Genomic DNA, 12,007 nt, shown 5'->3' on the forward strand with positions numbered 1-12,007 from the left:
GGGTGAGCAGTTCACCAAGTAAAGGAAGGTTACCACCTGTGTTCTACCTGGAATGCTAAAGTCCTAAAGAAGAGACCCACCAGCATAAAGCATCTCCATGTTAATCTCCACTGTGCAGAGCAAGCTGATCAGCAGCTGTGATTATAATGAGGATGGCTGCAGGTAGCATGTAAAAAATACTGTCAAGGCCTTACAGTATGAATCTGGTCATTTCATATGATCATTTGATCTGCTATAATTTGATCTGCCAAATGAAACTTATTGACCATTAATATGGTGACGGTGGTTAATTGTTAGTAACTTAACAAACGTGATGAAGCAGCAGATACAAATGCTGATGATGGAGAAAAACAAAGAAAACTCAGTAACTAAAGAGATATGAGGCTTCACAGTGCAGAGAAATGTGGCTCACTATTTGGTCAAGCAACAGGTCACTGTTGCCATTTTTATCTAATGTGTTATAACAGCTTATGAATGATTTATTAAGTGTTAACAAGCTAATTAATAAACTAGTTATACACATATGAATATTGTTATGTATGTTTTAAACCATACATGGGGATTGTGTGAAATCGCCAGTGTTCTGCTCTGTCTTCTCTTTTTTCAGTACATTCTTTCAACTTTGTATTTGTACCACCACCTCTCTGACTGGCAGAAGCTGGGCCATTTTATTCAGTCCTTTATCCAGCAGCACATCTCTGGTCACCTGCTAACTAGTTTTTCTGCAAATGTCCCTTTCAGCAGTTGGTGATAATTGTTACAGCTGATGGAGGTTATGTCAGAGATGTGTCAGCGTGTTGTAGCTGGTAGTTTATTCTCACACACTAATACGATAAGCCTCACACTAATCTGTAAACTGCATGTGTGTGCTTATTTACTTCAAACACAAATATGTGGATATACTGTACATAATTTTGTCCCAAACATAACTTGTTTAGGAATAATTGACTTAAATTATAATACGTCTTAAACACTTTCTAATGTTTACCTGAATGCTACTTTGTAAATATGTGTGAGAGGAGCTGTGTGCTGCACGTCCATAAAATTTGGAGACTGAGAAAAGAAATCAAAATTGAATCAGCAGAGATGTGCTGACTTTAGGTCCTGTATATGAGCCAAGCTCCAAAAACACAAATCCTACATTTCCCAATTTCCATCTTCTTTTAGTTAGAGCCTCTGTGTCTTGGTAAAGACTCGCTCTGAGAAGCTCTGGCAGAGTTACATCTGATAGCTATAACACAATCTGGGTTATTTTCTCAGAGCCACAGAAAACATTATTATAACTGTTATCATAGTCTGAGCACTTCCTGTGACCTAGACTTCTTTAACAAACGAACTCACACACCTGGAGTATATCTCTATTTTTATTTGTGTATATATACACTTATAAAAAATAAGGACATATGTACAATGATAATAAATATCAACATGTTTGTACAAGTGAAATAAGTTACTTAACATATTTTAAAAACAAACATAAAAGATCAATTACAGACGAGCAAAAATGGGGCCAAAATAAAATTGGGGTGATAATAGAATAATACAAATATTAATGTGAGAAAAACAGCAGAACTTTAAGCCTCGTGTGAGAGAAAATATTACAAGCAAACAAATGTGTACGAGGAAAATGCACATAAAGTGCATCACACATGCATTTTTTTTCAAGTTTGAGATGTGTTTTTCTTTATCTTTTTAGTTTTTGCAACATGTTATATTAAAGTTAAAGCCTGATTGTAAAAGGGAAATATATTAAGACATAACCAAGTACCAGTGTAAAGAGCGAATGTGTTTTTAGCATTCTGCTTCAGGGAAATTAATACTACAAAGAGGGCAGATTTTAGTCCCGATCAGCAGCTACTTATTTGGTTTTTCAGGAGCTGACAAATTAAATAATGGGTAATGTTTTGGTACATCGTTCAGCCTTTGATAAAGTGAGGGCATAAAGAATTGGATCCAGCAGATCACGACTGACATGTAAACAGGAAGCAAACAGGAAGTCCATCAGCATCGAGCCTTTTCTGCGTTTTGCTTGAGGGAAAAATTTAGCTGCAGATTAAATATGCAGAAACTGTGCAGACATCAGCTCAGTGTCGGAAAGAGGACGGACTGCTGAGATTTAAATATCGATCTGGAATCAAATGAAATTAATTTAAGTATTTTCAAAAAGAACAAAAGCAACTGCAGTCTACTTTGGCTTATTCAAAAGGTGAAGAGGCACAGAAAAAGTAAACATGTTGAAATGCAGCCATGAATTCCTGTACAATCCTTGAACCATAAAATCAGACATATTTAGTCGTGTTTTTTTTTTTCCAAAGAGAGCATTAGTTTTCCACAATATTAGTGTCTGTAAAAGTCCAAAAACGATCGATCAAAATGATGCACTTGTACAGGGATGATCATATCAAAGATGTACAGTCCACTTGCAGAGGATCATGCAACACTAGGATGGAGTGCTGATGGCTGAGTACCTCTTCAACGTTGGGATCATATTTGATATTCTACATCTCTCTCAGCGATCTGTACACAGTGAGGCAAAACAAAGCATTCTGTCCTCTCCTTCCTTCTTGCTGTGCTCCTCTGGTCCCAACAGACACGTCCCAAAAAACAAAAGCCACCACTGATGGACGAAGCATAGAAAGAGGACAAAACAGTGTAAAGTTAGTAACAGCAAACAGCCACAAAGTTAGGCACAAATTTGACTTCCATATGTAGTTTTACCTGGATTTAACATTTTCTTGAAATTAGATCAGAAACTAGGTTGTACTTTGTAGGACATAATCACCATGGGGCACTTTGGTCTGTTTGTTCTAAATCATTGTAGGTGAATAATAAAAACATAATATAAAGATACATAAGGTTATATGAGACTTTTGCAACTATGAAACTAATGCTATGTAGTAAGCTACAGTATATCTGCCAGTTCTGAGTAGGAGACTGGAAAGAAATTGGATGAAATCTGTGAAAGATTGAATCATTTTCATTTTTAAAAATGTTCAGGCAGTGTGCCGGCACTTTTCTTATCTTTTGCCATGAAAGCAGATTTTGTGATGCACCTGCCCTTCAAGACACAATAGTGCACAAGGACAACGTTTGATGAGACATTTTGACCTGTTGGTGGCGCGAGATGAAAAGTCAGGAGGATCACAGAAATTGCTATAATTCATGCTGAGAGGAACATGAATATCTGAACCAAATTTCATGTCCATCAAATATTTGTTTAGACAAACATTGTTCAAGAACATTTAAGACTGACCGACCAAACATCCCTAGAGCCACACCGGTGGCATCGGCCTGTCACCACCAGGGACAACTTTCCCTCCTCTCATATGAGGTGCAAGCAGTAGATGATAGGATGCTGCATTCAGCTTAATACATACTGATTTGAAATTTCCAGAATTAACCAGGTTAAATTAGTCATATTGAGTTTAAAGGCACTGCACTGTAATTGCATTGCTTTATATTTTTATTACATGATTATTTATCTTATTATATGGCTATTCTCTTCACATCACTCAACAGAAGGTATTACCAACAGATCAATGATGATTTGTTTTGTCTCACACGCTTATTCGCTTTCTTGCTGAGCGTTAGATGAGGAGACTGATAACACTCTCATGTCTGTTTGCTAAATATAGAGCTGGAGCCAGGTTAGCTTAGGTTAGCATAAAAGCTGGAAACAGCGATCCCGGCTCACTCTGCAGCAGAGGCGTCCCTCTCCATCTTTAAGAATCTCTTGAAGACTCATCTCTTTTGAGAGCACCTTCTCTCCTAACACCTCTAATACCCTAACTAGCACTTACCGCGCACTTGCGCTGCACTTCTTTACCTGATCTCCTTGCACTTTGTTTTATTGAACAGATTTAGTACTCGGTACTTACTTCAATGTCTCCTACTGTACTGAAGCTTTAGTGCTGCCCTTCACTTGCAAGTTGCTTTGGATAAAAGCCTCTGCCCAAATGTGTAAATGTACACGTTCTGTCTCGTTTCTTTAACCCGTACAAAAACAATAAAATGCAGTTTGATATGTGTTGGACAATTTCTTGGCTGGGAACAGTGACTTCCTGGAGTCCGTAACTTGACCGTCTTTTTCATACTTTGGTTCTTGTTTTGATTAAACAATCAAAATATGAAGTGTTATTTAATGAGCTTGTTTTTCCCTGCTTTAAGTTTTTATGGCAAGTAAAGCTAACTAGACCACGGCTGCAGCTTTATATTCATCTAAATCTCAGCAAGAAAGCAAATAATTGTATTTCCCAAAATGCTGAATTATTCCTTTTAAAGATAAGGTCAGCAAAGGGACAGCCAGATAAATAAACAAAATAATTTTAACACTACACTGAGGCAAAAAGCTAAATAGGAAATCACCAGAGGTTATAATTTTGCTTAAATCTGCATGAACTCAATAAAGTGGAACAATACCTGTCACTGGTTCATGGCTGCTTCCCGCCTGCAGCCGGTAGTTTTTCAGCACAGCAGCAATCAGTCTGTCTGTCTGTCCATTCATCCATCAACATTGTGGGTATGTTCTTTTTGTGTTGGTGTGTTTTACAGTGCTCTTCCTCTGTATGAGTCCACAGTAGCCCTGGGTCAGTCTCTGGGCATCGGTAAGAGGGAGGGGTTTCATGGGGGTTTAAGGGTGCGTCACAAACACACTCTAGTCCAGGATGGTCGGCATTCAAAGGACCGCGAGCGTGTGTGAATGTGTGTGTGTGTGTGTGTGTGTGTGTGTGTGTGCGTGTGTGCGTGGGAGGGGTAGTTTCTGTCTTGTCAGTGCAAGTTACCACCCTCACCAGACACATAAGATATAAAGCACTTATTGAGACATCCAAAGCGGTCGCAACAGTGAGGGTTCAACTACATTCTCCATGCCTAATGTCTTCATGTCAACTTCAATTTGGAATTAAGTGTGCAATTATTGTTCTGCTGCAAAGAGCTGAATGCAAACAGCCTTTTGTTTTCTAAGGAGATGAGTCCAACGTCCAACAGAGCCCAACCGAAACACATATCTGTTCTACACCGTGTTAATGTAATGTGGAGTGCACTTGTAGTATATTGGACTCGAACGTGCGTTTGAAGGTCACCGTGCAGGGCTGAACGAGCCGTGTAGGCTTGCTCGCCCTCACATTGTCATTCACAGAGGTGAGCCGTGAGTCACTTGACAACCGCTTGAACACTGCTGTAGTCCGTAAGACATAGAAAAACAACGTCAAGAAAAGAACAACGAGAAAAGTCTTAACAAACCAACCATCACAACAAATTAAAGTGGAAGGGATCGAGGACTTTCTCCGTGGATAAATACAATGTGGGGGAAAAAAATACAAATTGAGCAGAGAAAGTCTTGAGAGATTGTCCTTCATTCGAAAAACCCCATTGCGCCTTTCACTTCAATTCACTTCATTTTCCATTTAATTTCCTCTCTCTTTGTCTCTCGCTCTCTCTCCTCCCCTCTCTGTCCCAGAGAGCTCCTGCTAAAGGGACGTGATTGTCGTCTTGCTTTGAGATTAATTAGTCTTTTTTATACCGCTCTCACACTCATGGCTCACAAATACAAAAACGGAAGACGCGCTTCCAGTTTTTTTAAGTGCAGTAAGCTGAAAAAAGTCTCAAAGGAAAAGAGGGACAGAGAATCAGTTCAATATGTCCGGTACGTTGCACTTGCTGTTCCTCAAATGGTTTCAGCACAGGGGCTAAAAGCCTCGCTTGTTCCACTCAATGTAAAAAGAAACGTGCCCTTCAGTAAACGCTCTGTGTTTGATTTCCATACTTGAGGTGTTCTCTGCGTTCAGCCTTATTAAATACACAATTTACACAAGTGGCGACATTGCCCAGAACACAATAATTACAGGAGCGCATGTTGGCGAACGCGGTGTATGAGTGTGTATATTTAACATGCTGTGTGCTATAAATGTCTACAGTGAGCCAAACAGGCATTGGCAGAGCGAGAGAGAGACAACATGGGGAATGACAGCTTGTCACTGAAAGAGAGAGAGAGAGCAGGCATCCTCACGAGGAGGGAGGTAGGTTGGTTGTTTTTGTTTTTCCAACTCAGGGAATGGCGACGGAGGAGGACAGGCCTAGACGGACGACTCCTCGGGGTTGGCGTCGGGCAGCACGCTTCTCTGCTGCAGAGTGCGTCTCAGCTCTTCCTTGAAGGGACTGGAGTAGTCGTTCCCGCTCATGCCGAGGCCACCCAGCCCGCCGCCCCCAGCGCCAGCACCGCTAGCCCTCTCCTCCCCTGCTGTGCTCAGGTTGAGGCGGATGTAGCCGTTGCTACCGGAGCCTCGGATGTTGGTAAGGCTGAGACGGCTGGGGGAGTGGATGGGCTGGCCGGGAATGGCGCTGGGAGACGCCGTGCTGCTGACGCTAGTGGGTCCCAGGGCGTGGCCGGGAACGATCTTCAGTGATCCGTCTGAGTAGTAGTAGTTGGCGCCTGTTTCCCAGAAGCGGTCCTCGTCGCTGGGCATTTTGCTGGGCACGAAGGTGGGTGGCTCCTTGGGCAGAGTGATGGGGTACACCAGGGTGCTCTCAAGAGGCTTCATGTCGGCTCCCTTTCCGAGCGCCAGCTTCAGCCTCCTCCGCAGGTAAAGAGCTGCTACAAGGAGCAGCAGGCACGCCGCCCCGAGGGTGATGACCAGCACCCAGAACAGCCCCATGCTGCTGTCTGGAGCTCGGGCCTCCATGAAGACCGGAGCGCTGGCTACCACGGCCACCTGGTAGCGCTCCGTCTGAAACTTGACCCCCTGCTCCTCAGAGTAGCAGATGTAGCGGCCGGCTTGCATCTGGCCTGCTTCGGGGACGACGAGGGCTTTGAGGGTCCGATCAAAGCGTGGCCCTCCGGCCTCGGGGTCTCCCAGCTGGAGCTCACGGTCATTGAGAACCCAGCAGGGCTGAGCCAGGTTGGAGACCAGCTGGCAAGGCAGCACCATGTCAGACCCCACGACCACCGTTACGTTCCTCAGACGGGAGTGCTCTGCAGAGAGAGAGAGAGAGAGAGAGAGAGAGAGAGAGAGAGAGGGGAGAGGTGGAGGGAAGAGTGGACAGGACCAGGGGTTAAATATCAGCCACATTAATCCCAATTCATATTCCACAGCAGCCAATTCTCTTCTGCTTAATTCAATTTATTCAGCTCAATCCAAATATATTCACTGAGTCCAGCTCAAGTCCTCTCTCTTTATGTCCCAATCACTTGCTTTTGCACTGACAGCCAATTCCCACATGGGGCCACTACTGAGGTGTGGCCCCGTACTCACCAGGGCTCGGGATGGAGACAGGCTTATCGAACTTGGCTTTTCCTCGGCTGAACCTTTCCAGCATGAGGTCCTGTGACAGGGAGGAGGTGGACCTGGAGAGGAGAGGCCAGAAAGCAGAGCAGAAGATTAATAATGTTTCTAACCCGAATCTATAGAAAACACATCAAAAAAACATCTAGACAGTTTTTTAAATGTAAACATTTTAGCTACAGATAACCCTGAAATGCACTCAATTAGACAGATATTTCAGCCTTTTAGTATAAAAGATCTGGGAAATATCATCCTCCCCTCATATGCAGATGCTTAACACAATGTGTCAGTATGGTTACATTTGTTTCTCAAGGCTGACCGGAGAAATCATAGCATGCGAGGAGCAAGGAGTAAGGAGGAGCTTATTGTATGGCGCTGCTTATATGTATCCAATCAAAGCATTAGCATGGGTGTCTATTTAAAGGACACATAATATTTAAATACTGTTCCAAAGGCCTGATAAATATTTGCAATCAGCATCTTCCTTTAAAATATCAATACCAAGCCTGGTGTGAGTCTCGTATAGTATAGTCTATAGTATGAATGCATGGGTGCACGTCTCACCCGCGGTGGAGGTCGATGCGGACGCAGGCCCGACCCTCGCTGTCCCAAGCGCAGTAGGGGTCCCGGGCAAGCAGGCAGTCTGGCTGAGACTGATAGCGGCTGCAGTTAGCCAAGGGCAGCTGGAGAACTTCTGAACGAGAGCCAATGTACAAGTACTTCTACGGAGAAAGAGAGAGAGACGAAGAAGTGAGAGCGAGAAGACAAAGAGCAGATCCAGCCATCCATCCAGAGACAGAAACCAGAGAGATGAAAAACAAGAAGAAAGATAAACAGAGAGAGGGAGTGAGGGACTCAGTTTGGGGTTAGAGGAGATAATGGGATAATCACTCTCAATTACAATAACATTCACTCCCTTGACCCTCTTCCAATCCAATCTGGGTTGCTCTCTTTTTGCAAAAGCTGTTATAAAATGTCTGGTCGCAGCTAAGCCAGCATTAATGAGATAAGCAGTGGGCTTTCGGGCTGGGAACACCCAGTCAAAACTGCATCGATCGGTGGACATGCCATCGTAGAGCCACGGGGACACGGCCGGTGTCAGCACGCAGGCTCAGCCGACGACAGGGCCGGGAGATTGAGAAAACAACAGGGGCAGAGGTTCAATTCCCCACCGCACTGAAGGATTGTAATTACTGTTATTGTGAAGAGGGCTTTGGATCCACGAGGTGACATTTGATCTGAAAAAGGGGCGGTGTTGATAAAAACATCTGCTGAGTGGCATCAGGTCAGTGGCGCTGTGCGTTCTGCCTGTCAATGGATCTGTGATAACAGTCCGGCAACAAAGACAAAGTACCACTGTTATCCCTGAATACCAATGAACAGGTGAGACAAGAGAAAGGTCAGCTATTGGACGTCCAAAACGTCCTCTGAGGAATACGATCAAATGAAGAACAGACGTTGCCAGATGTGCTGGTCAGACAGGAGGTTTGCAACACAACAAAGGAAGTTTGTGCAATGTTTTCCCCCGAGAAAACCATTAAGTTTTACCATCCCTCAATATCTGAACACCCCCCCACACACACACACACATACACAAACTTTTCTGACTATGCTGTTACATCCAACAACTTCTGTTACTTTATAAAACAACCACGCCCACTTTACCCTGTGACTAGATTTCCAGGGTTTGAATTGCTCTCACAAACTCTCTTTTTCATGCTTTTAAACAATTTTCTGTCAATTTTCTGTGTTCAACAAAATTGAATCCCTTCTAGGAAAGACCTTCTGAAAGTTTGTCCCCATACAGAACAATAATCACATCTCTCCCCTCTCTATGATACCTAGCTTTTCACTCCTGTCCTGCTGTGGAACGCCGATAAACACTTTTTCCTTCCGATGTGGTTTGATGACACAGACTAGTTCTTTTCAAGCATATCCTTTCATTTTCCTTTCGTTTAGCATTTCCATAAAGTTGAGGGACTCGTTAGATCCACCAAACAATCCTTCACGTCTGTGTATAATAGAAAAAGAAAACGAAAAAGGAAGTAGTCAGCATTACCTTCCACCAGATCCTGATATTTTCTGGATCTGCACCAAACTGTACAATTCAATAGATCTCCACCATTAATATGTCTGATTTTCTACATCAAGATCCAAACAGTATTTCCTGAGAAACTGATGAAATTGTTGATGTTAAGGAAAGTGATACAATATATCTGGATTTGCCCCTTTAACTGGATCTGTACCAACAATTTAATGGGTTCTTCCTTATCAAAACTGATGCAGCAGAGGTTGAGACATCCTGATGTTTTTTCTCTACTAGTTCAGCTCCTACGATGCTGGAATGTGTCCTTTATTTAAACTGTGAATCTGTGTGGTAACATCTTTAAAACCACAAGCCCCCAGTCAGTCAATGTAATGCAGTCTTTCCATTGAGGATTTGTAGTGTAGATAACCTGTGTGACAGAGATAATTTTCTTGACTTGACAGAGCCCCTCCAGGGCCACACAAGACATTATACACCTGCTTTAACACATGATTTCAGTGTGTAAATCTTTGGGGACAAATTCCTGGAAACAACTGGGAAACCTCTTATCCTTGTTTCCTTACCTTGGAGTGGGAGATGGTCAGGCTGTCCACTGGCTGGGGCGTCTCAAACAGCTGGATCTCCTCTATCACGTGGGCCTCGGAGTTGAGGATCACCACTCTCTGCAGCCAGCCCTCCGCTGCAGCACAGGGAAGAGGAAAGAGGAAATAGGATTCAGTTCACTTCACATCCGTTGTGTTCAGTCAAACTTTCAATTCCTCTTCACTTCCCTCATCCCCTCAGGGTGATTTTTCATGGCATGCATAAAAACATATTTTCAAACAAATAGCTTCAACACTCGGCCGAGTCCCAGTACAAACTACCCAGAAAACACACACACCTTTGACAGCCGAGCAGTTCATTTATATACCATAGATAGATGAGAGACTATCTACAAACACACACACACACACACACACACACACACACACACCTGTGACTGCACTCTAGCTCATTTGAATAACAATGATATGCTATGATAAATTTACCCATACACGTATGACAGCACACCAGTCAATTTGAATATTAATGACCTGCAAACAAACACCTGTGACTGCACAGGATTTTACTTAAATATTGATGAAAATATTCACCAACTCACACCTGTGACCGCAGAGGAGCTCATTTAAATATTAATGATGAGTTATTATGATATACAAACACACTCCTTTGATGCCATAACAATTTATTTAAATATTAAAAGCATAAACTCATGGTGTATGCTCACAAACACTTTCCTCACTGTGGTGATTGCCAAAAAATACTGACTGTGCTCCGCAGCTGCTGCTGGTTCATGTTGTACCTTGCGATGCCTATTAGCCAGTCTATAACTAACCCGAGGCGATGGCTTTTTTAAGGTTTAATGCTTATTTTTGACTTGTCACAACAGGGAAAAAACGCAGGCGAAACTAATAACATTAATGGTATTTTGGTGCTCCAGTAAGTCGTGACAGACAGCCGGCATTGAAACGGCAAGAAGGTCTATTAAAGACAAGAGGAAAGCGCTCTCTGCAGAAAATGTTAAGTGTGCGGTCACATACATCATAACAAATGCACACAGCTACAGTGCCATCAAGTCGTCTGCAACTTTCATCATCTTCAATTTGTGAAACTTTAACACCGGCTGCACTAAAATTTCATGCTACTGTGCACCTGAGAAAGACAGAAAATGAAAAAGAAAACAACCTCCGCTGACAGAACTTACAGCTGCAGACAGAAACTACTTAAAGGTGAATTTAAAACGAGTCGAGATTCTGTTAGTGGCCTTTTAAGACCTTGTTTAAAAGTAAAACTATCAGAGACTGAGGAGATCTTGTGTTCCTTTCATGTACGACATTGTGAACAAGTGTAGAACTCCTGTGATGAAAGGTGTTCCAGGCACAGCTGATGGGGCGGCCATGACGCGTGTATCTATGTATAGCGTTACATGCTGACATGTGCTTCCTCGTGTGGTCCTCTCGATTAAGAGACTGTCACGGATAAAATGAAAAGCAACCCTTTCGCCAACAGGAGGCTTGAGAGAAGGAGAAGAAAAAAAAACACACACAAACACACAGACACAAATACGGCATAGCAAGCAGTAGGCATATCATCACACTCGCCTCTTGCGGCTTCAGGGACCAGTGTCAGCTAATCCCTCAATCCTGTAGCCTGGTTTTTCAGAAAAACAGTCTCGGCAAGCGCTCCCCTTCTCTCTCTTTTCACATCAGCTGTCGCTATGCTGCAGCTAATAGCTAATCAAGCCCGCAGCCCAATTGGCACGATGAGCGCGCGTCTGCCAGGGGCCCTGTTGAGTTTGTGCTGTGAAGCACGACAAGCGGGGATGACTGCACTTGGCTCAGGGAGTGTGAGTGCGTGTATCTGTGTGTGTGTATCAATTTGTGAGTGTGTTACCCCTCTGTGTGTCTGTGTGTGTGTGTGTGTGTGTGTGTGTGTGTGTCTTGGTTGGCCTCCCTGCTTGCCAGCAGTGAAGCCCTGAGTCCGCTGTTGTCACACTGTCAGTTGCCACAGTCACTCTGCTGCTGCAGTGGTCTGAATGGTAAGTAGCTGAGTCTCTCTCCATTCATGAGATTGGCTGCATTCAAATTCACATTCCCTGAAATCCACTGTCAGTTCTGTGTCATTCAGGATTAAGGTTCTG

At 43.3% G+C, this 12,007-nt stretch overlaps 1 protein-coding gene across 4 annotated transcripts in view; it reads right to left on the bottom strand.

The window, feature by feature from the left end:
- Positions 1 to 1,351: 1,351 nt before the first annotated feature.
- Positions 1,352 to 12,007, bottom strand: part of sema4c (sema domain, immunoglobulin domain (Ig), transmembrane domain (TM) and short cytoplasmic domain, (semaphorin) 4C) — a 98,521-nt gene continuing 87,865 nt past the window's right edge. For all 4 annotated transcript variants that reach the window (XM_087171599.1, XM_023397690.2, XM_087171597.1 and 1 more), the window contains 5 exons: positions 9,891 to 10,006; positions 7,845 to 8,002; positions 7,251 to 7,342; positions 4,420 to 6,970; positions 1,352 to 2,617 (listed from right to left, as the gene is read on the bottom strand). In XM_087171599.1, the coding sequence (XP_087027725.1) occupies positions 6,075 to 6,970; positions 7,251 to 7,342; positions 7,845 to 8,002; positions 9,891 to 10,006 (1,262 nt within the window). In that variant the 3' untranslated portion in view covers positions 1,352 to 2,617; positions 4,420 to 6,074. The remainder of the gene's footprint in view (positions 2,618 to 4,419; positions 6,971 to 7,250; positions 7,343 to 7,844; positions 8,003 to 9,890; positions 10,007 to 12,007) is intronic.

The sequence above is a fragment of the Seriola lalandi genome, unplaced genomic scaffold (genome assembly GCF_002814215.2).
Source record: "Seriola lalandi dorsalis isolate HSWRI2012SDOR001 ecotype SW California unplaced genomic scaffold, Sedor1 jcf7180002054883, whole genome shotgun sequence".
In the NCBI taxonomy this organism is placed as follows: domain Eukaryota; kingdom Metazoa; phylum Chordata; class Actinopteri; order Carangiformes; family Carangidae; genus Seriola; species Seriola lalandi.